The 24,686-nt window shown below is 40.6% G+C and overlaps 1 protein-coding gene across 1 annotated transcript in view; it reads right to left on the reverse strand.

Moving 5' to 3' along the window:
* LRP2 (LDL receptor related protein 2) overlaps positions 1–24,686 on the reverse strand; it is a 295,072-nt gene that overhangs the window by 106,423 nt on the left and 163,963 nt on the right. The window contains exons 33-40 of the mRNA XM_089660407.1: positions 20,046–20,212; positions 17,321–17,464; positions 16,875–16,984; positions 13,908–14,085; positions 11,946–12,159; positions 9,788–10,027; positions 5,637–5,825; positions 638–1,558 (exon numbers count right to left, since the gene is read on the reverse strand). Of these exons, the coding sequence (XP_089516533.1) occupies positions 638–1,558; positions 5,637–5,825; positions 9,788–10,027; positions 11,946–12,159; positions 13,908–14,085; positions 16,875–16,984; positions 17,321–17,464; positions 20,046–20,212 (2,163 nt within the window). The remainder of the gene's footprint in view (positions 1–637; positions 1,559–5,636; positions 5,826–9,787; positions 10,028–11,945; positions 12,160–13,907; positions 14,086–16,874; positions 16,985–17,320; positions 17,465–20,045; positions 20,213–24,686) is intronic.

Here is a 24,686-nt window from a genome sequence, read left to right on the forward strand (position 1 = left end):
CCCTCCCTCCTAGATTGTAAGCTCAAAAGAGCAGGGCCCTCAATCCCCTCATGTTTTGCATTGTATTGTTATTTTACTGTCACATGTTCTGTCCCCCTTTGTAATGTACAGCGCTGAGCGAACTATCGGCGCTTTACAAATACTGTATAATAATATATATATACTGTATATATTTATATACATACGCCATAGATATGTGGTACCACAGAATTCTTTTCCCAGGGCTTCTTTATTATTGCACAGAATGTACGCAAACATTTTTTTAAAGAGCAGGTATCATTTCTTCTTCTAATCATACTTTGTATACAATAAAGAAGAAGCAATGATGAGAGTATCCCTGGTGCCAAATACCAATGTTTTGTGAAAGACTTTGATAAAGTGGCGGAATTTGCACTGTGCAACTGTGCAAGGGAATTTACCCCAGATTAGTGAATACGGGGCAATTTCACTTTCCCAAAAATACCCAATCACAGGCAGCATTTTTGCTTAAATATGATTGGATGATGGAAGTCAGCAAAGCTTCACCTCATTCACTATGCTAAGGGGATAATTGCCTTACAAGGTGCACTTTCCCTTGTAAAATGAACAATCTTATTGCCTTTAGTAAATCAATCCATATTTAATATATACAGCTTACCTGATGCTACCGTGGTGTGTTGATTAAGTGCTGAAAGGGTGAAGTAGCGAATTTCACTTCTTCCAGCTCCCGCACTCCGAGTGTAGTATATTCTGTTATCTAGGCTGTCAAAATCCAAAGCTATCGATGTCCTGGGGGAAGTGACTCTGGCGAAAGGAAGACTGTGATCCTCAGGATTTAAGGACAGACTATTAATGGAAGCCTCCAATGCATAGATCAAATAATCATCCGTAGAAATCACGCACCTTGTTCCATCACTGCTGAGAGCCCCAAAAGCACATCCACACTTCCGTGTCTGTGTGCCAGGTATAGCAAAGCAGAAATGGGCACAGTCCCCATTGTTCACCAGACATGGGTTATTGTTGATTTCCTGGGGCGACACAGGTTGATAGCTGCTGTTGAACACCGTAACATCTCTAAGGAGATTTATGTTATCTCTAAGAACAGTTGGTGGATCGGTATTACTAGGGTCTTTACTGGCTTGAAACACCTTTTTTAAGTTCCTGTCCACCCAGATGATGCTGTTTTCAAATACAGTAATCCCATAAGGTGTTGGATAGCGGTTGCCATATCGCACAATTTGTGTATCACCACCTTCTATTCTAACTCTTGCAATCATATCCAAAGAATCATCAACCCAATAGACATATCCGTCATTGCGATCCACAGCTAAGCCTCTTGGTGTAACAATGCCTTCCGACACCAGAACTGTTCTGTTGGTGCAGTCTAGGAAAGCTCGCTCAATTTTGGGACTTTGACCATAATCTGCCCAAAACAGGTATCGATTTTTGGGATCTACCACAATGTGCCTTGGCATATCCACTGTAGTTTTCATTAGGACCCGACGATAATAAGTCATGTTAATGCGGACAACTTCAATGAATGTTTCCGTCTGAAAAGCATTGGTAAAATAAAGGTTTCCTAGGCAGGGAAAGAGAACAAGTTGAAATAGACAAACATCTTACACTGTACATTTGTAAAAATAAAAGAACAGTGAAAAAAGTATACATGACAAGTCACAAGAATTGGACTCAATTTCTTGCAGTCCCTGCACAGTAGAGTGCAGGCTGGTGGAGGGAGAAGCAGCACAAGAAGCCAGTTAGTTGTGATAGAGTGTAAACATATACTGAAAGGAGCAGAGAGCAAAGTGACAGTGAGATGAGCTCATGGTTCTGCTTCTCCTTTCACTGTCCATTCACAGGCGTAGACATGTAAACATTGCTGAACTGAAGCAGATACAAATAAGGTCTCCTATCTACCAGAAATATCTAAATGATGTGGCAAAGCTGTGTAAATCTCAGAAACGGAAGGATAGAAATACAGATGAATGTAAAACAACTCCCATATATGTATTTCATCTGTGTATTTAGATGTTTACTGGAACTTCAGCTTTAGGTCTTGTTCACACCAGCGAATATGTTAGAACGCAGCAGCTAGTGTGCAATAGGAAGACAGCAGTGCTGATGCACCGATCGCAGCTTATTGTTTTCTCCTTTTTTTTTAAACAAATGTTATTATAATGTGATATAGTGACATTTCATTAAGTTCTATTGGCTATAGCACAGCCCGAAGTGGTGGATTGGGACGCTCTGTGCTGTATTTTTTTTTCAGTACACACCACCGCAACATGGTCGTGTGAACTGGCCAGCTATATGAGAATAAGCATTTTGCCTTGTCTTGCAGTGGAACTGTGCTGGGATAGCCGCCCAGTGCAGTCCTACCTCATCTGGTATGAATAGGCCCTCACAGAACTGGAAAGAAAATTAATCAATAGCAAACTGACTAGTGGGTTCACATAGCATGTTATGTAGAAAAAAGAAATCTTCCTCTCATTTCAGAGGATGGAAAAGACCAGGTGTGAGATTATTATAAGTGATTATCTGAATACAGAGTTCAAACAGCGACGTGGTGCAGTAGCCTACAGCTTCCAATCAACAAGCTTATTCTGGTGTGGTTCCTATGGCTTCACACATATCATCAGTCCTCATAGTTCTATTAGTGTAGAGAAAGCCTGTGTATTTCTGCACTGTAAATAGCAATCATGTTTTCACAATTACAATGTTTTATAATTGGAGCTTACTTTTTATTTTGCTTTTCCTTGTGTAGCATCATGTACACAATATATTATTAGCACTGAACTCCAGGCAATCATCTAAATACACAGGTGAATTACATATAAGGAATATGGGATTTGTTATACGTGGAAAAGGTTTTGTGGTTTTGTCTAACAAGTCCTGAGATTCACACAACTCTGCGAGACAGGAGAGCCACATTAGTGACCCAACTTTTCTCCACTGCAATTATGCAATACAGCCCAGTCACTACCCTGCCCTCAGTCTGTAAGGCTCGGTTCACACCTGTGTGGGTGGTGCCGCTGTGGGAGCTGTATAAATACTGGCAGCCGCAACCACCCATACAGAGAAATGCAAGGGCCACGGGCGGGTGCCTTTAATCCTAATGGCACATCACCCGCACTGGAAATTGCAACCGTACTGGGAACCTCGGTTCCCATGCAGGCTGCAATATAGAAAAAATAGTGCAAGGACTTCTTTCCTGCGTGTCCCAGGGCACAGTAGCCCATTCAAATGAATGGCCTCTCATGCACACGCAAATTGCGTCCCGCACAGCCGCACAGGTGTGAACCTAGCCTAACTGGACAGTGAAGGAAAGGAGCATATGGATGACTTTATCTATCTGTTCTCTTTTTCAGTCAGTCTGTTATTGTTGTCTCTACATCTATACAGTTGCAAGAAAAAGTATGTGAACCCCTTGGGATTACGTGGAGTTTTGCATGAATTGGGCATAAAATGTGCTCTGAACGTCATCTAAGTCACAACAATAGAAGAACACAGTCTGCTGAACATAATACTACACAAACATTAGATGTTGACATGGTTTAATTGCACATAACATGTAAACATTCACAGTACAGGGAGGAAAAAGTATGTGAACCTTTGGACTTAATAACTGGTTGACCCTCTTTTGGCAGCAATAACCTCAACCAAACATTTCCTGTAGTTGCAGATCAGACCTGCACAACGATCTGGAGTCATTTTGGACCACTCCTCTTCACAAAACTGTTTCAGTGTAACAATATTCTTGGGATGTCTGGTGTGAATCGCTCTCTCTTAAAGTCATGCCACAGCATTTCAATTGGGTTGAGGTCAGGACTCTGACTGGGCCACTCCAGAAGGCGTATTCTGTGCTGTTGCAGCCATTTTTTGGTGAATTACTTGTATGCTTTGGGTCATTGTCCTGTTGCATCACCCATCCTCTGCGGAGCTTCAGTTGGTGGACAGATGGTCGTACGGTTTCCTGCAAAATGTCTTGATAAACTCTGGAATTCATTTTCCCATCAATGACAACAATCCGTCCAGGCCCTGAGGCAGCAAAGCAGCCCCAAACCATGATGCTCCCTCCGCCATGTTTTACAGTGGGGATGAGGTTTTGATGTTAGTGTGCTGTGCCTTTTTTTCTCCACACATAGTGTTGTGTGTTCTTCCCAAACAACTCAATCTTGGTTTCATCTGTCCACAGTATATTTTGCCAGTAGTGCTGTGGAACATCCAGGTGCTCTTTTGCAAACTTCAAACGTGCTGCAATATTCTTTTTGGACAGCAATGGCTTCCTCCGTGGTGTCCTCCCATGTACTCCATTCTTGTTTAATGTTTTCCTTATTGTAGATGTGTCAACAAAAATGTTAGCATGTGCCAGAGATTTCTGTAGGTCTTTAGCTGACACTCTGGGATTCTTCTTTACCTCATGCAGCATTCTGCGCTGTGCTCTTGCAGTCATTTTTACAGGACGACCACTCCTAGGGAGAGTAGCAACAGTGGTAAACTTTCTCCATTTGTAGACAGTCTGTCTTACCGTGGACACATGAACATCAAGGCTTTTGGAGATACTTTTGTAACCCTTTCCAGCTTCATGCAAGTCAACAATTCTTGATCGTAGGTCTTCTGAGAGCTCTTTTCTGCGAGGCATGGTTCACATCAGACAGTGCTTCTTGAAACCAGTCAACCCAAAACAGGTGTGTGTTTTTTAAGGGCAGGACAGCTGTCAGCAACACATCCAATATCATCACACTGATTGGAGTCAAGGTTGGCTCACTCCTGGCTCCAATTAGCTCTGGGAAAAGTCATTAAGCTAGGGCCTCACATACTTTTTCCTCCCTGTACTGTGAATGTTTACATGTTATGTGCAATTAAACCATGTCAACATCTAATGTTTGTGTAGTATTATGTTCAGCAGACTGTGTTCTTCTATTGTTGTGACTTAGATGACGTTCAGAGCACATTTTATGCCCAATTCATGCAAAACGCCACGTAATCCCAAGGGGTTCACATACTTTTTCTTGCAACTATAGGTCTTGGTGCTGCTGTACAGGGGGCTACAAGTGGCTAATGTCAAGCAAATTACCTACTCTCGCTGAAATCTAAAAATACATATAATTATTTTTTAGGGAACACATGATTCATTAACATTAACAAATGTCACCAGCTCATCAAGCAGGCACTGTCTGCCTGATGGAGGGGCTTTATTAGGCTCCAAAACATCACTGTTCGTATTTGTGACTAATAAATTGTTCTTGATTGAGCTTGAAACATGCTGGTGATATTATGATACTGGGGATCTTAGACAGGAATGCCATCTGCTGTTACTCACTATAGCGCAGGGTTGGACTGACCATTCGAGCACTCGGGCACTGCCCGACAGCCCGGGGTCAGTAAGGGGCCCCATGAAATGCCCCTGGTACCTTTTTTATAGGCTTTTTTGAGTGTGGGCAAGGACACAGGGGCCCCATGATCCCCTATTGCCCGGGGGCCCCATGAGTTGTCAGTTCGCCCCTGCTACAGCGTTCATTTTGGTGGGCCCCCACACCATTTGGAGTGCACCACATCTTCTGCATAACATGGTTCATTAATTTTTGTTTTTCTAATTTTTCTGTCTGCTAAGCTTTCAAAGCGTCCACATAAATGTAGAATTTGATTTCACCTACCTGCGACCCAGTCAACAGCAATGCCTCGAATTCCATTTCTTCCAATACCACCAGTGACAATGTTTCTGAAGTAAGAGCCATTTGGTTTGACTCGTCGAATGCCATTGTATGAAGACACTGAGCTGCTGAAGTCACACCAGTAAATAAAACCAGATGGCATGTGGACATCTACATGGAGAGCATTGCGACCTGTGAAAAAAAACAATATTCATAATAATCTGTATATTAACATCATTAAAAATGGATACATTTAGAGAGTGAAATCCATACCACTCCTATGATACAATGACAAATACAAGTATTAAGAAAAGCAGTTGAATGACAGGATAATATACAGAACCAAAGAGATCTGGAAGTTTCTGCCTCATTCAAATTATCCCTGTATTGTTGTATGGCTAGCAGTCTTTTTAACAAAAGATTGTTGTACAAACATGCGTATTTGCATCAGGTGAATGTGCATGCCATATGCTCCAACTTGGAAACTCTCACAAGTTAGGACCACATTATACAGAGGAGCCTTGAGGTGGACACTGCAGCTTCCACATATATTTAATGAGTGCAACAAAACCCTCTGTTTTACTGTGAATTGTTAGACAGGGTCAAGTTGGTTTGTTCGCGGGCTAGATGGTAAGTAAGCTGGGAAATGTGTTTGTTTGTGATGTTTGTTGTCCTTCCATGTGCACTTTATTGCAAAGGCTAGTTACAAATTGGGGTGGTTGACATATTTTTGTATAACTTGTTTGCTGATTTGGTGTGGGGTCACAATTGGTGCCTTCAGCTCCCATTGTGCTTTTGATGGGCATCGAATGTGTCCCTGTGCCTTTAACCCATTTGCTTCCAGGTCCGTACGTCGTACGGACCTGATAGTTGGGGCATTTTACATACAATCCAGTGGCAGCCACCGGGATTGTGTATAAAACTGACCGGCAGACTCCTGCCTGTCAGGTGGAAGCAGACGGGCAACTGCGCTGCCGCTCAATTGCTTCCCCACATCCCTGCTAGTGGTGCTACTGCCATGTATTCCAGGCTCTGCTTGTCTATCTGCGGACCCAGGCAGACATGGCAGGTGCCAGCGGGAGTGAGGAGAGCGGACACGCGTCCACTCTTCTCCCTTTCTTGCTGTGACCTGGAAAGCGACGTGTATGACGTCACTCCTGGGTCACCCCTTTCACTTTCCCTGGCTATTCTAGCAATCTGCATTGCAATACATTCAGTGGAGCCCAGAGGAGACATGCATGGTATTTCAGACCCTGCATGTCTCCTTAACCATTTGCCTACCGGGCACTTTTACCCCCTTCCTGCCCAGGCCAATTTTCAGCTTTCAGTGCTGTCACAATTTGAATGACAATAGCGCGTTCATTCAACACTGCACCCAAACAAATTATTTTTTTTTTTTTAGACAAATAGAGCTTTTTTTTGGTGGTATTTAATCACCACTGGGGGTTTTTATTTTTTGCAGTGATGGGCAATGATAGGCTGCACTGATATGCACTGATAGGCTGCACTGGTGAGGAAGCACTGATAGGTGGCACTGATGGGCATTGACAGGTATCACTTGTGGGCATTGATAGGCATCACTGATGGGCACTAAAAGGCAATACTCATATATGGCACTGATAGGTGGAACTAGCTGGCACTGATAAGCAGCACTGACGGGCACTGATAGGCGGCACTGATTGGCACTGATAGGTAGCACTGATAGGCGACACTGACTGGCATTGACTGACACTGATAGTTGGCACTGATATGTGGCATTGATGTGCACTGGTAGGCACTGATATGTGGCATTGATGGGAAATTACAGGTGGCATTGATGAGCACTGACAGGTGGCACTGATGGGGCTACTCTGATCATCAGGGCACTGATAATCAGTGTAGATGTTCCCTCTGAGGAATGCAAATTACTGGCTTTCCTCTCCTCACACGCTGTCAGGGTGAGGAGAGGACTGCCGATAACAGGCAATTCCTAATTACATGTGATCAGCTGTGATTGGACACAGTTGATCACATGACAGAGCCGACGTCATCGGCTCTTTACTCTGATTGGTAATCCGCTATGTCCCAGGGACACAGGGCACCACCGATCGCCGCTCCACACTCCCCCGGGGGCGCACATGCGCAGTTAGAGTCATCATATGATGTCCTCCCAGAACAAGAGAACTGCCACGCGCCTGTCATTTCCTTATATGGTGGTGCAGGAGGTGGTTAAAGAGAACCTGTCACCTAAAAATCATCACATAGGGGACTTTGTGCCCCTATGTGATTAAAAAAAAACGGTAAACATGAAAAAAAAAATGTTATTACAAAAAAATAAAGTTGCACCCAAACACATAACATCCCCCAGATAAAAAATGTTGCGTCCCCCCACCCCAAAATATACACACGTAAGAATGTAAACGCACGCATTGCGGGTGCCTACGCGGGAAAACATCAGTTGTGATACATATGTTACATATCAGCGCACACACCAGAGTGAGAGAAATAATTCTAGCACAATACTTCCACCATAACACTAAACTGATGACCTGTAGGGGCGTTTGAAGCGTCGCCTATAGAAAATATAGGGTACTGAAGTTTGTCGCCATTTCACGGGTGCACACAATTTTAAGGTTTGACATGCATCTCTTTACTCAGTGCAACCTCGTCTTTCATATTTTACCAAAAATGTGGGTAATTTATTGCATCTGTTTGCCCTAAAATTAATTTTAGTTTGTTTGTTTACTGAAATTTTGTGTTTCTTAGACATTTGCGGTAATAGCATGGGACATACAAAAAAATAAGAACTATTGTTATTTTATGCTCTAGGGTGTCTGCTTTAGAAAATATATACTGTTTGGGGTTTTGTGTAATCTTCAGACCTAAAATGATTTTTTAAACGTTCAAAAACAGCCCTGGCATCGAAAGGGTTCAGGAGGACTCTGCTCCTTCCAGAGGAGTCTTAATGTTGGCACTACAGCTTCCACGTATATATTTGCAAATGTGTGCAACAAAACCCTCTGCTTTAACATGAACTGTAAGACAGAATCAATTTAGTTTGTTTGCAGGCTTTGTTAGCTAGAAGGTGCGCTGGGAATCTTGTTTACAGCATTACCAGGCGTTATGGGGTGCTGCAATGCAAGTTGCATTGGCATGTCATTAACAAAGAATGGCACCAGAGTACACCAATGTGCATTATGTGCATTTTTGCCCATTGCTGTGGCACAACAGTGTGAACTAAAGTATGGGAGAAGTATATGGGCTGCAATCGCTGGCCTCCTTTTGAAAACGTTGATGTGTCTCCTTTCTTTACTTATAAACTAGACAAGCATGCATGATGCAGCAAATAAACGTCAGAATTTCTTTGATCTATATTTGTCCCAAGTGGCTCTTACAGCACTGAAGCCAAAGCAGTTTGATGGCTGGGCGGCTAGCTTTTCCAGAACAACTGAGCAATGGCAGCCTACATATTTCTCTAAATGGAATCTGTGGCCATAGACAATCAAGTATTTACAAGCAGTAAATGAGCGTTAAATACAAGCCCTATCTGACCTATGTAGCTACAGACAGTTTTGAGCAATTTATCCTCAAAGCTTACAGGAACACTGAAGTCATTTCTCTTAGCAGCTCAGCTCTCCCTGCTCCCCCATACCAGCAGTAACCTAACAGTCATTTGATCTCTAATACGAAGGCTATCTAGTCTCTATATACAGCCCTAACTCAATGGGGACCCAATGTGCCAGCACTAAAAAAGGTTTTCATCAGGTTAATTGTAACAGGAACTAAGGTAATGATGTAGTGAAGAAGGTGGTGGGGGTGGACTTAGTGATAGTTTATACACTTGTCATTTAAGTCTTTCGATTTGGTCTTAATTTGAACCTATGGTGAAAGAAACATGGTGATGGTTAATCATCTTCACAAAATGCTTGTTGCCTGACTATCATGTTGATCTAATTGCTTTGCTTCACTACTTTGTCTGCTACTGACCTGGACTACATATGTACCTAATGAAGTCAGAAAATATTGTACATCCTATGTAGTTGTCCAGGTCAGTGACTCAGAAATTATTTAAGCCATTAAACCAGCAAGACAACAGCCTTTGCTTTTCTTTAAGTACACATTTCCGATAAGGTGAAAATGTCACCACTGCAAATTCCACAAACCACATGACCTACCTCGTCCAGCCATTGGCACCATCGCTTCTGAGTGATCCTCAGTTTCTAAGCTGAATCCCTTAATTGCAGTCAACATAGACACTACAATAAATGAGTTATATGGTGTGCAGGTTCTGTTGTCAGCACTCAAGCGGAATCCAGTGGCACAGGCACAGGAAAATTGGGAACTGGGTTTCGGCAAGCAAAACTGTTGGCAGGCATCTGGATTATTGCTGCAGCCATTAGAATTACCTGTAGTTTCTGATTATAAAATAAAGACCAGAATTATGTGTATCGTAAAAGACAAAAATGAATCCACTTTCCTTATAAACAAAAACAAAAACATGTAGTTATGAAACAGGTCAGGTCAACTGTGTCTCCCTACACAACTGATCTGACCTCTAAGTGCAAGAGGGTATAATAGTGCCCAAACGCGTAAAGAAATAGTGTATCAGTGATGCAGAGGGGCCCATGAGGACACAGTGTTCAGGATAGAACAAAGCTTTCACTTTCATTGCTGATCAGGAGAGCTCGGAACACAGATTCTTCATTGTGTAATAACTTTGGTATGTAGTATATCCAATCTCTTATTGTCACGCCAAAGCAAGCGGGACTTTAGGGAAAAACAAGAGGTTTTTGTAAAGAATTGTTGATTATCCCAAACTACACCTTAAACCTTCATTAAATACTAGTACTAAACCATCTGCACAATTAGTAAACATCTATTTACAAAACATTTTGGCCCTGCCTGATATCTGATGCCACCAGTTAAGGATCATACCATCAACCTGTCACCTCATTTATAGGAAATCTTGAAAAACAAATGCAATTTAGGGATGATTGTTTTGAATGACTTTACACTATCATGTTTAACTTATTACACTTGTCCTTGCCTTAACATCACTTTTAACCTTCCTTTCCTTGACCATCCCTGCTTTTAGAGGACCTTCCTTAGCCACTTCACTCTCTTATATGGTGCTGGAATGAGGACACCATTGAAAGTGAATTAATACTGAATGTCAAATAATAGTGAGTTGTTAGATTTGACACAGGAAAAAAAAAAAGCAAAATAGGAAACACTTGAAGGCACACAGTACAGTGAGGGCCTTATAACTGCCTATGTGATGTGAGGCCACATGACACCATGGCAAGAGGATGTGGCCGTACCTGAACTAACAATGAGAACTATTTAAATGGGAGTCCAAATGCTTTTCTTTGACTTTTACACATACTGTAGGCTATTGGCTATTATTGCCTGATATTATTCAAGGAGAGAATAAAATTACATTTTCAACCTATATTTAAAGACTATTGCAGAACACAAAAAACAACCTCAATCAGGTGAAATGCTGACCATAGACATCAGAGATCACTCCAAGGTTTGACTACTATAGATTTTTTTTTTTTAATTTACGGTTAGCACATCTGATTTGTCTGTGTGCTACTAAGGAGCAGAGAGGGAAAACGAGGTCAGATAACCCGGCACTGGCTTATCATTCAACGAGGGGAGCAACAATAGTTGGATGTAAATATTCAACAAAGCTCAATTCCCATAAGAAAAGCCAATTCCCATAAGAAAAGGGTTTATGATGCTTTCTGTTGGTGCACAGAGACATAGGGATCTTAGAAGAATCTAACTAAAATAAGTTGTATCAAGAAGCAATCTTTTCACTTCTATGAATAAATTAAAGTGACGTGATCTTTGCAGTTTAATTATGACTACATATTATCTTTGCTTTAACTTGCATTTTTTAAATTGTAACACTACATATGCTTTAGCTTTTACATGCAATGTACTTCAAAATGCATTCCTTCAAAAATGTTTCAAAGGTACATTAGCACAATCTTAATGTATTGTGCAAGATAATAACATGTAATGTAATGTTCAAGGTAACAGCTTCAAAAATCAATAGATGCAGGAATACAACAAAGACATCAAAGGTTTATTGGCAAGTCATAGGAACAGAATGTATAAAAAGCTAGCTCTAAAGGTGTATCAGTTACAGTTGTGAATAACTGTTCAGAGGAAGATAACAAAAAATAATTTAAAAAAATGATTGGGGGGGGTTGTTATTTTTATTATTCTTGTGGTATCTTACTTTTAGAAGAGTCCATATAACATAAATCTCACTATGTTATTGCATTAATGTATACAATGTAACATTCTGTAAATACTCACTGTCTCGGTAGTGGACACGCAGACACTTGAGTCCAGATACATTGTCTCTAACCACAACTCTGTTAGATCCCGTGGACTTGTCCACCCTTTCAATGGCTTCATAATCACGATCCGTGTAATAGAGGAAGTTCTCGAAGACGGCTATTCCCCAGGGGTGAGAGAGGTGCTGCACTATAGTAACTCGGTTTGAGCCATCCACATTTCCTCTTTCAATCTAAAAGATCAGTTATAATTCTGTTCAATCAAAATTTACACAGGAAATCCTTAAAGCTCTTAGGTAGGACCTATTAGTTCAATAACTAGCCCTAGCTCTGCGTAAACTATTGGCACTATATAAATTCTGTAGAATAATAATAATATAATAATAAAAGATTAGTAACAGGGTAAGAACGAAAATATATGTCCCTCAAGTTAACTACCTAAATGGATGTCATATTTCTTTTTTTTACAGATCTCCTTTAAATGTTTCTAGCTAATGCTTCTCTTTCTTTTTCTCAGTTGGGACAGAGACCCAGGACAAAAAGAAGGGAAAACAAACAATTAAAAATGTATTTTCTTAGGGAGAGAAAAGTTGTAAGAAATACTATCACATAGGACACTAAGCTAAAACTGAGCTCTTGCTTCCCGTGGAGGGCATTATAGGCCACAAAGGGAGAGGCTTACCCTTCTAACTTCAACTTAGGGTCCTCCTAGTTAAGGGGTCATTTTAGGGGTTAAGTTAAGGGGTGAATTAACAGAAAATTTGCAGAGCTATTCAACTTGTGAAACTGCACGTACAATGTATATTCGTAATTTGTGAATTGGAGGCAAAACAAATGTTACTGGACTATTTATCTGTAGGTCAAATTAGGAAACTACTGCATTATGGCCACTTGATGAAGCTGAGGATAAATACTAACTTCCTATGATCCTCTTTTACTTTTTTTTCTAATTTTCTTCCCTTTTGGTTTGATACAGTTGAAAGTGGCATGTTATATCTTTTCCATAGGTGTTACAAAATTGTTGATCTCACCAGAAATTTTGTGAGCTGATAACTTCCTGTGCTCTCTGCTTGTGCAGCCCTCTTAAGTTACATTTTTCCCAGCTATCTCTGTGGACTACAGAACAGCCCACTATGTTATGGAGTAGAGAAGAGGAGGGACATATAACCTGTCTTGGGAAGACTACACTGTTCCTCAATAGATTCAATATGGTGAGTAAGCGTTATCACCCCAGGACCAGAAGTGTTACTGGCAGAATTACCAGGTGAAAATAAGTGAAAAAGTCCACATAAAAGAAAGCTAACACAGCCATCACATCTAAGGACTGGTAAGCTGCCATATATTACATTTTTTTCTTGTATTCTGATATACTTTAAGGATTCAGGTAGGGACACAAGGAGTATTAAAGCTATTCTAAAGGTTCATTTTTGTTTTTTTTTAAATAACAAACATGTCTATACTTACCTGCTGAGTGAAGTGGTTTTACACAGAGCAGGCTCTCCTGGCTCCTCCTGTCTGTCAGGTGCCCCCACAGCAAGCAGCTTGCTATGGGGGTACCCGCTGCTACATGTGTCCATTCACACACGGAGCCGTGGCTTGGCCCCACCCCCTCTCTCCTCATTGGCTGACTGGCTGTGATAGCAGTCAGTGGGGAGGCAGAGACCTGGAACAGCCGAGGCTGTAATTCACATCACTGGATCGTGATGAGGCTAAGGTAAGTATTGAGGGGGCTGGGGGCACTGCTGCACATAGAAGGTTTTTTACCATCAAGCATAGATTGCATGAAGGTAAAAAACCTTCAGCCTTTACAACCACTTTAAAGCACTCAAGTATTAAAGCTTTATTGTTATAGACAAGTTGGGGATAGGGACATTTTAACTTCTTTCATGTTCCGTCAAACCTCAGGCCCTTCTTGTTGCTCCACACTCCCAGCACTATATAGTATGACAACACTGCTAATGAAATATGTAGACATAATTACCACTCCACTGCCAGTCACTGCCCAGAAAAGTTTTTGCTCAGCAATGTCTATTGTTATAAACTCCACATGGTCCAGATTGGTGGTGTACAGGATAGTTGGATTGGAGCCATCCATGTGAGCACTGGCAATTTTCGGTGGCACGCCACTTTCAGTGCCGTGATCTGTCCAATACATCTTTCTACAAATAAAATGCTTATTTAGAATATACTTTACCAAAAAGGTAAATTAAATCTTATAACACAATTCATTATCAGTCTATATTTTCCACATTCTGGAAATATATCTTCCAAACACAAAGAGTTCAGAACATAGATTGGGCAATTAGAACATGTTGCAGCTTGGTGATCATGTGTAATTTTTATTAAACCAGAGAGGGGTTTATTCTTTAAAAATGTCAGCATATTTGTAACAGAGTGTAGAATATAGAACCATCTATACTTTTTTAACTGTAGGTTTGGTAACTGTTGGCAGGTACTATGGCCAAGCACTAGGCTAGCTCAAAAAATGAAAAAATAAGTAAAAACAAATGGAGAATAAAAATATTTAGGGCCGTCTTTACTGAGAGGCAAATGGGGAAGCTGCCCTGGGCCCAGTCATTGTTGTGGGGCCCAAAGCAGCTATCCCATACTTGCCAACTGTACTGGTTTACTTTCCCTTTGTCACTGGAAGTCTTTGTCCCAGACTGTGTCTGTCTGATAGCTCAGTGTGAAATGCTGTCATTTATGCTGCACAGCTCTGTCCTATTGCCAAGTACAGATGACTCAGGTGTGCAGATAGTGTCAGCATTCACATGTAAATAACCAGCAGAATACCTACAGCAGTGTGGTATTCATATGTATATTATGCCCCCCCCCTCCCCGAGGTTCAGCCACCAAGACCTCTGCTGGTGGCCAGTGTAGAAATTTATTGGTTGTTGGTGTAAAATCCAACATTACACTGGATGTCAGTGTAAATTCCCCATTACAATGGTGGCCAGTGTAAATTTCCTTTTACATTTGTGGTCAGTGCAGAATTGCCCTTATACTGGTTGTCAGTGTAAATCCCTGTTACATTGGTCATCAGTTTTAATCCCCCCTAACATTGGTGGTCGGTGTAGAAATGTCATCTCCCATCTCCATCCAGCACTGCCATTGATCCCATCCACCCCAAGCACTGCCATCCCTCCCATCCGCACTGTCACTCATCCCATCCCCCCAGCACTGCCACTGATCCTATCCTCCCCACCATTGCCACTTATCCCATCAACCCTCTTCCCAGCACTGCCACTGATCACACCCTCCTGCCCAGCACTGCCATTGATACCAGGAGTCGTAGGAGTTTTCCGTCTATTTGTGGGTCCCATAACCTTCTCAGTCCATGTTGTGCAAGCAATGAGGTGCTGTAACCTTCAGCAACCAATCAGTGAGACGTAATTAAGTTCTGTAACCTCTAGCAACCAGTCAATGAGTAGTAAGGATGTGCAGTAACCTCTAGCAACCAATGGTCAGTGAGTGGTAAGAATGTGCAGTAACCTCTAGCAACCAATGAATGAGCAGTAATGATGTGCAGTAACCTCTAACAATCAATCAATGAGCGGTAATAATGTGCAGTAACCTCTAGCAACCAACCAGTGACCAGTAATGATGTGCAGTAACCTCTAGCAGCCAATCAGTGAGCGGTAAGGATGTGCAGAGACTTCTAGCAACCAATCAGTGAGCAGTAATGATGAGCAGTAACTGCTAGCAACCAATCAGCAAGCAGAAATCATGTGCTGTAATTTCTAGCAACTAAACAATGAGCTGTAATGTGTGCTGTAACCTCTAGCAACCAGTCAGTGGGCGGTAATGATATGCTATAGCCTCTGGCAATCAATTGCAATTGCTGCCTGATCTGCTGCAGTAAACCGATTATGAGTTTGGCTGCTATTTATTGCATGTCTCAGAGCAGGTAGAGAGCAAACTTTCATGGGGGGGGGGGCAAGAAAACGTTTGCCCAGGGTCCAATCAATATTAAAGATGGCTCTGACAATATTATAAAATAAAAACAACAAAATGATAAAATAAGAAGAATAAAAGAAGAACATCAAAATGATAAATAAGAACAACATTATAAAATAAGATGAAAAACAAAATGATAAAACAATAACAAAAGAACAACAAAATGATAAAATAAGAACAAAAGAAGAACAATATTACAAAATAAGATGAACAACAAAATGATAAAATAAGAAGTAGAAAGAGAAAACAATTGAAATTCACTTTTTGCCACACTATATAATACTAGCTTCTAATTCCAGTTCAAATAAATATATAACCAGTGCTGGTTACATTAAACAGAATTACTTTCATTTTAAACAGAGCGGAGAAGAGTCAGATCCTGTCCCCAAGGGAGAGATTTACCTTCACCTTCTGTTCTGGTGTCAGTGATCAAAAGGGCAGGAAGTGAGGGGAAACGTCTCCAACAGGGACACATCTTCTTTCTCAGTGCAGTCAATGCTTTTACATCCACTAGTGAAAGTGTATACTTAACAACATTTCAGTCCCAGTCCCCTGGACACAGTAAACCCTGCCTTAGGCCCATCTAGTGACCCAGATCCTTCTTACAGGCTATCTCAGGCCCAGTCACTGACCGGGTGCTCCTGCCTAGACCCTGCTCACTTATCAGAATGACATACCCAACCCCACCTCAATTTATCCAGGGACCGTCCACCCATAGTCCTTGATCAACATAATGAATGCCTTATTGCGTTACAGTGCATGTGCAGTAATTTAAATAAGGGTGATGCGGTTATCCTGGACACTAACCAAAACATCACATCTATGCTGCTAAGGTCCAAGATGCCTGAATGTCTCGCAGATCCAGAACAGTTAGCATCTATGCAAACATCAATTAGCCTGTCTGCAAAATCAAGTATGTACATTATAAAAGAGACAAAAAGTAAATGGTGTGAAGCTTGTTTGATGATTTGTGGTTTTCTATATAGCTTACCCTCTGGCTGGGTCAACAGTGATTCCAATGGGATATCCAGCTCCAGTAGCATTACCATTATTTGTAATAAGAGTCTTTCTATATTTTATTTCTCCACGTAGTTTTAAAACCTAAGATAACAAAAAGAAGATATAGCCTTTACTTACTATAGCAAAAGGACAAACCAATTTTTGATTGCAGGATCTCATGTTAACAACTTTTCCACTAGATTTTTGTTAACTGTAACCAACATAATGCACTTGTAGTCATATTGTCTATAAGTGATCTTTTTTAACAAGGGGAAAAGTTATCCAGTGTTAAGACAAGGGAAGAACACATGTTAACGCTATACATTTTACATGCATAGAGGGAATATAGAATTGCTTATATTTTAATTTTCCACCATGTAATACTAGCTCTGATAGTACACTATTATTTTTTTTAATTTTTGTATTGTATAGTTTTACCTCAATTGACTGCGTTGCAGGATTTGTGTAATATAAATTTCCAGAAATCCAGTCTAAGGCCAAGCCAATAGGAGTTCCCATGACAACTGCTGGAGCAAAAACTGTTCTGTTTGTCCCGTCTGCCTTCACTCTATGAATTTCACCCTGAAAGCAAACAGAAAAATGTTGGGGGAACATTCATCCCATCCATACTGCTCTGCAAACATTTTGTAAACAATATTCAAGATGAACTCCAAGTAATCAGTTGAATACAAATTGCTATTACAATACATATCTGGGATTGTATTATCTGCCAAAAGATTTCTAATCCTGTGCATCCAGTTTTAGATTCTAAGCATTATGCCCAGGGCCATGATATCTACTGCAGGAGCAGCACAGTCTGGTAAACAACACAACCCCAGCATACTGATTGGCTGGCAATACTAGACCTTCCTATTCCAGCCTGAATGCTGTTGCAGGAGGCTAATCTTAAGAGAGACCTAAGAACATACACTAGCTGCATTTAAATATACACTGAACAATATTATTTGGTACAAGCTTTAAAGTGATTGTAAACCCTCACCTTGTAAAACAACCCATTCAGTTTAAAATAGAAATGAAAGGCAAAACATTTCCATACATATATATAAAAAAAACATTGTAAATACCTTTTTTTCATTTTTAAGTGACCACATTCCCTCTGTTCTCAGGGACATAAGAGCTGGGGGAGGAGAAACTTCAGTTCACTGAGCTTCCCAGTGAAAGGCTGTGCAGGGGGGTTTGCCAAGACAAGTCTGATCATTGGAAGAGAGCAGGCTCAGTTCCCAACACAGCTAGGGAACTGACCATGGTGTGTTCTCCTGCTTAGTGTGTTCAGTTTGTAATATGAAAGTAGAGGGACTGGTAGGAACCCCAGGGATTTCACACAAAGTAAGCAAAACAAAGAGAACAGAACACTTTTCCATACAAGTACAACACATTGTACAATACATAAATATCAGGAATAGGAAATGTTGGGTTTACATATTCTTTAAATATTCAAATAACAAGGATATGGTAAAATATGTGCAGACTTCTATAATAAAGCAGGACTTGAGCAAATCCATTTCAACTGGTTTGGCATTAAGGAATGCCAAACTGCTGTGCTCTTCCGTTGGATTTGTTATCTAAAGCAAAATACCACCCCTGCCCCCAAACTCTAAGAAAACAGCTACATAAACCTTACATATCTTCAGTTCTTTCGAGCTTACAAAATGTAGAGCCAAACTTTCTGTCAGCATTAACTATGTTTAATCCTTATGCTGCTAACATTAGTAGATAGACAGGAAGGTATGCTATATTTGCTTTTTTAACCACCTCCCATCCAGCCGTATATAAATGGCCGGACGGTGGCAGTGCAGGGTCAGGTGGCCATTTATAAATGGCCTCCCCGCCCCCTGCTTGTGCGCGCTCCCTGGGAGCACGCAGCACCGTGATCCCGTGCCCGCTGTGTCCTCCGGACACAGTGGAACACTGATCATCGTACAGGACCTCTGTACAACGTCCCGATCATGTGATCACTGATTGGCCAATCAGTGATCACATGCAGAGTAGTAAGCAAGATGTCACTTCTGACATCATTGCTGAACTACATGTGAAATCTGTGAATGATCACAGAGGTCACATGGTACAAGGCTATTCACAAAAGCCTTGTACCATGTGACAAGCTGTGACCAATCACAGCTCACACAGTAGTTCTCAATGGCTGCAAGAATGCAGCCAGAGAGAAGGAGAAATGATTGCTTTTACAGCCTTTATGGGTGTAAAAGCAATCAGTGTAAAAAAAAAAAAAAATCTTCATCACCCCCCACAAGTAGTACAGTGTCACCATGGTGACACTGTACTGCTAGGGTGACAGTATGTAAAAAAAAACCCATAAATAATATAAAAAAATAAAATAAAAATGTAAAAAAAATGTTTAAAAATTATAATTTTTGGTTATAAACTAATTTGGGTTTTTTTCTTAGTAAAAAGATAACGGAATAAATTTTGGCCAAGATTTATGATGAAATATTATTTATTTGCAAAATTTTATAAGAAAAACACCTTTTTTTCAAAATGTTTGGACTTTTTCATTTACTTAGCAAAAAAAATGAAAATCCCAGTTGTGAATAAATACCACCAAAATAAAGCTTTATCTGTCTCAAAAAAATGCTAAAAAATTCACATGGGTACACTGTTGCATGACCGCACAATTCTCATTCAAAGTGTGATAGCACTGAAAGCTGAAAATTGGCCTGGACAGGAAGGGTTAAAAGTGTCCGAACTTGAAGCGGTTAAACTATTTTTTTACATTTCTTCAGTTGCTTCCTGGTTTCTGTCCTATAAACTGATGTCATACATCCCAGGGTTCTTCAGGAGGAGGAGGATATTCTCAGGTAAGCACACCCTCCTGCCTGTATGCCTCAGCTAAGGGCAGATGGATTCCAGTAAGTAAAGGCTACATGAGTGAGCTGCCCTTACCCAATATGACTGAGACTAGAAATGCTAAGGGGGTGTTTCAAAGTGATTCCGCAAAAAAATAAAGCATGGACACATGGATGGATGGGTAAGTTTACTTTGAATATTAAAAATAAATTAAATAGCGCTTTCAGTTCATGGTGCTCAGATACAGTTTAGTTCTACTTTAGTATGAATAAGAAACATGCTATTATTTCAGATTGGTTATCAATATATTACAGAAATAACTTTAAACTGTGTTACTTACTGGATGTTCAATCCAGTATAGCATTTGCTCCTCGTCGTCAAAATCCACATCATAACCATTGCGAATACCTGCTATTGGAACCATGGCATCATTGGTCAATACTTCGGGGTTAAGAGACATCCCATATATGATATTATCTCTTATCACAATGAGGAAGGGCTTGTCATCTGGGTAAAGGAAACAAACGATCAGTTAAATGAGGAAAATTATGTCATTCACACTTGGACATTTTTAATCAATGCAACCGATCTTTAGACATTTAGCAAAGACTAGGAGAAATATCTTTGATGTAAAGAAATTCATTTTTCACATCAACAGGACATGATAATGTAAAGAAGAAAGGATCAATGCTATTCCTGACCAGCCCAGGTGAAAAAGTGATAAAGAGCATCCTCAGCCTACATGTCTCCACCAAACCACACAACCTGATGCACTCCGACCCACCCACCAGGGCCTAGTCATAGGGTCCCTTAGTCATAGCGGCGATCCTTTCCTCTTTGCACTAACTAGTCATCTGGATCAGTATTAGGACAAGCCTGCACCCCATGTTCCGGGACACAGGGATATGCTTTCACCTCTACTTTCAGCCAAAAGCAATCTAACAGGTCGCAGGAAATTTTTAAAGTCTACTTTTTTTAGTTTTGGACAGAGTGGGGAAGCAATAGAACCCATCAAGTTTTAATTTACAATTTCCATCTCCAGTGTGTAAATTTACCCTCACTTCCTGTCTGGAGAGGAAGTGAAAGGAAACCTCAACAGTGGATACACAGACTTCAACAAAATACTTTTTTTCAATAAAATGAAAAAAGAGTTAAAGCTTCTGTTAGGTTATTACCACTGTCTATATATTTCTGTGCTGTTTTCATCTGCTTCTCCCACTTCTTGTCCTGTTGTCACAGATAGAAAATGAGATGAAGTCTCATCAACAGTTCAAGGACAGCAATAAAAATGTAACGCCTACGGCTGCCCATAGACGAGTCAGTTTTTTTCATTCAACCAGTGGGTTGAATGGAAAAAAACTAAAAACTAACTCAATTCCCCAATCCACACATTGAAGGTGAGTAGGGAAATCCTCCCCCCTGTGTCTCCCAATCAGTGTATTCTGACAATGGGGAAATCTCCCACAGTAACTCAGTGAGAGCGATTCCCACATCCACCTTAAATGTGTGAATGGGGGAATCGGGTCATATTTTTTGGCCAGCTCGCTGGGTGAATGAAAAAAAAGACTAATGCATGGGCTACCTAAGTCAAACAGGTGTTTAGTCAATGGGCATCAATAACACTTGGCTTTTCTGCAGTTTACACAATAGACTTCATATTCAGATAATATGAATTAGAGCATGTATCCAATATGTAGAGAGCATGCCTTTCATTATTGTCAGTTAATTATTCTTTTCGGCTACAATCACCTCAAGCTTTATTCACTTTAGAAATTCCAGATTTTCACCCATGGTGATTTACAAAGGAACCATCCGTGCAATGTTACAGCAACAAAATATTTAAATTATAGGGTAAATGGAATGTTTAATTGACCTGTCTTAATTAGGACAGAATTCTCCCTTTACTGGGCTGCCGCTTCACTACACTTGTCATTATTATTACATTTAAAGAAACCACACTAATTAAACTTTTAAACATAACATTGTTAGACTACCTAAGCATGTGTTATAAGACAGTACATTACTTGCACTGCTGTGTTCTTCATAACTATCCAAGCTAATAAAGAGCAAATTGGGTTAAAGTTGGACTCCAGGCAGACGTAAAAGATGCAGATTACCGTAGCTCTGTATGAGTTAATACATCATTAAATGTATTATTTAAATGCCTAAATTTTGTTTGGTATCAGACACTTGCAATACCCTATACAACAAAGCTCAGAATGGAAGAGGGAGAAGCAGCACAGGGACTCACACAGAATTGCTGCCGTGCTAAAAAAAACACATGCCAATAGGAGGGAAGGGTGGCGTGGCAGCGTTCACCAATTTGCTGCTTCTTCTTCCCTGTCCACTCACTGGATGGGGGAGGGGAGGGTCAAGACCTGTAAGTGTTACCTAAAGGCATAACCAGGGGTGGACTGACAACTCATGGGGCTCCCAGGCAATAGGGGATCATGGGGCCCCTGTGTCCTCACCCACACCCAAAAAAGCCTATGAAAAAGCCAATGAAAGGTACCAGGGGCATCTCATGGGGCCCCCTACTGACCCCGAGTGTCCGAGTGCTCGAATGGTCAGTCTGCCCCTGGGCATAACCCATCTTTGTAAAAAATAAAATAAAAATAATTAAAAATTTACCAACTATGAATTAATAAAACTTTGCATTTGTACCTTTTAAAAAGAAAAAGAGATCCTACCAGGCTTAATTTTTATAGGCGTATATATAAGGGGAGGAGAGCCCACCACAAAAGATATAGTTATAACAAAACATTCCTTACATAAAAGAATGGTTTTAGCTCAATATCCCAACCCAAGTAGTTCAAGTATCAAGGTTAAATATTGAAAATTAAATACAGACAGATATCATTGGCAGCACTAATAACCTTTATTAATTAAAAACTAAGACAAAATACACATATACATAGAACCATTTAAAAGAATTTATGGGTCAAAGGTCACATCTATGAATCTGTTGAACCAAATGACATATGTAAGTAACTGTTTCATTACTCTATATTCATGTTCAATCGATTAGACTGAGAGCTCTCAGAACAGAAGGGACAGGCATAGAGAGTTAGGAAAATTCAATATTTAACCTTGATACTTTGACTACTTGGGTTCAGATGTTGAGCTAAAACCATTCTATTATGTAAAGAATGTTTTGTTATGTGTACCATTTTACACTGAAGCCATAGAGTAAACCTAATGGCTAAACGTTTTTTGTTGTTTTTTTTTTTTTCATTTTGAATACAGAGAGTGTTATAACCCTGTCACTGTGGATATTTCCCTTCACTTCCTCTCCCATAGCTAAAACTGGAACTTAGAAGAAATCCCTCAAAAGTGAGGAAACAACTGGTTGTCACCAGGGTCACCAGAACTTGTGTTTCCAATAGTTTTTCTTTCTATTCCTATTCTGAGGACAACCCAAATATCTGATTTTTCTTCACTTTAACTTTTGGTGATAATGGTAAACAAGACAGATAGAGAGAGTGAATGTCCCTAATGGGGACACAGACAGAAAAAAACAGTGACCGGAGTTCGAATGCTTCTCTACTTTAAAAAAAAAGTTTTACATTTAGTTACACTTTAAGAGCATGGAAACTGCAATCAGTGCATCGTGGTTGAAATGCATAGGCTCCTGCTTTGCTTACCCCAAGCTCCAGGTCCATACGGAGGTACAGACCTTTGATTATGGGGCTGGAGGAAGTAAACAATGAACTACAAGTGCAGTGATGTCATTGCACTTGTGCTGGTGTGATCTGTGATTTCTTCTGCCATAGCAACAGATGGGATTTGTGGATCCTTGTGAATGAATGACATGGTGGTGCGGGTGAAGCCATGCACAACCACACTTGATTCAAAACACACTTCAGAGGGGAAGAAGGGGAGGGAGGTTGCAGGGTGGGTGGTTGGTTCACACCAACACTCACTGGTGTGCACTGTAGAGTACATAGTGCTGATTCACTAATTACAGAAATATTGCACTGCTACCTTTTTTTTTCAACTTATTTGAAATATCACTGAATTTTATTCCATTCATGTTTATTCAGCTCTGTGTCGCAATGCACTGCGGCAGCAAAAAGTGCTGCATGTCCTACTATTTTCAGAGCACACCATTGCAGTGCCATGGTGTGAACTGAACAAAAAAAACATAAAGCAATTTGCCTTGTCCATGCTGTGAGACTGCCTTGCCCAGCACAGTCTGGTGTGAATAAGCCCTAAATATGGGTACAACATGAAACATGGTATGAAAGGTGGTCTAAGCTTTTAACTGTAGCATAGAGAAATTAGGTCTCCTGCTTTACTAGACAGGACTGTGCTGTGTGGAAGAGCCGTGCAAATCCCAGAACTGGATTTTCAGAAATATAAAACCTTTTGCAAGTAAGTCCTCATGCACACAAAAGTTCACAGGCCGAAAAAGTCCAGCATAAAACGCCTGTCACTTTCTAGCATCCAGGGAGCTGCAGGTGGCACATAAAGCTGCCCATACAACTGAATGGCTGTATGCGGCCATACTCCTGTAGATGCAGATTCTCTGCATTGGGGTTTATCCACACATGAAAATTACAGCACATTGCCTATTCTCTTATTTTACTTGTGAGTTACTAGGTTGCCTAGCATTCTGCTTCAAAAAACTGTTAAAATTTGGGGTACATTGCTGTCCGGGGGACTGGATGATCTTTTATATATGCTGTGGAAGTGTCCTAAATTATTCTATTACTGGGAGGAGATTGTAAATACTACAAACCTGATATATAAGATGTCTATAGCTCAGGAACCCTTTGTTTGCTAACTAGGAGGCCTGATGCAGAGCTATACACTCTAGAAATTCTGATACCAGTCGCGAGGCTGCTATTTTTGGCTTGAAAACTCATAGCTTTCAAATGGACATCCCCCCACCCTCCCACCCAGGAATAGATTAGTCAAGTGAATTCTATCATTTCTAGAGAAAAGGTGATCTTTCAATGTAGAGTGCCCTCCAAGGTTT

Source organism: Staurois parvus, unplaced genomic scaffold (genome assembly GCF_062004578.1).
Source record: "Staurois parvus isolate SC_StPar_1 unplaced genomic scaffold, SC_StPar_1.0 ptg000031l, whole genome shotgun sequence".
In the NCBI taxonomy this organism is placed as follows: domain Eukaryota; kingdom Metazoa; phylum Chordata; class Amphibia; order Anura; family Ranidae; genus Staurois; species Staurois parvus.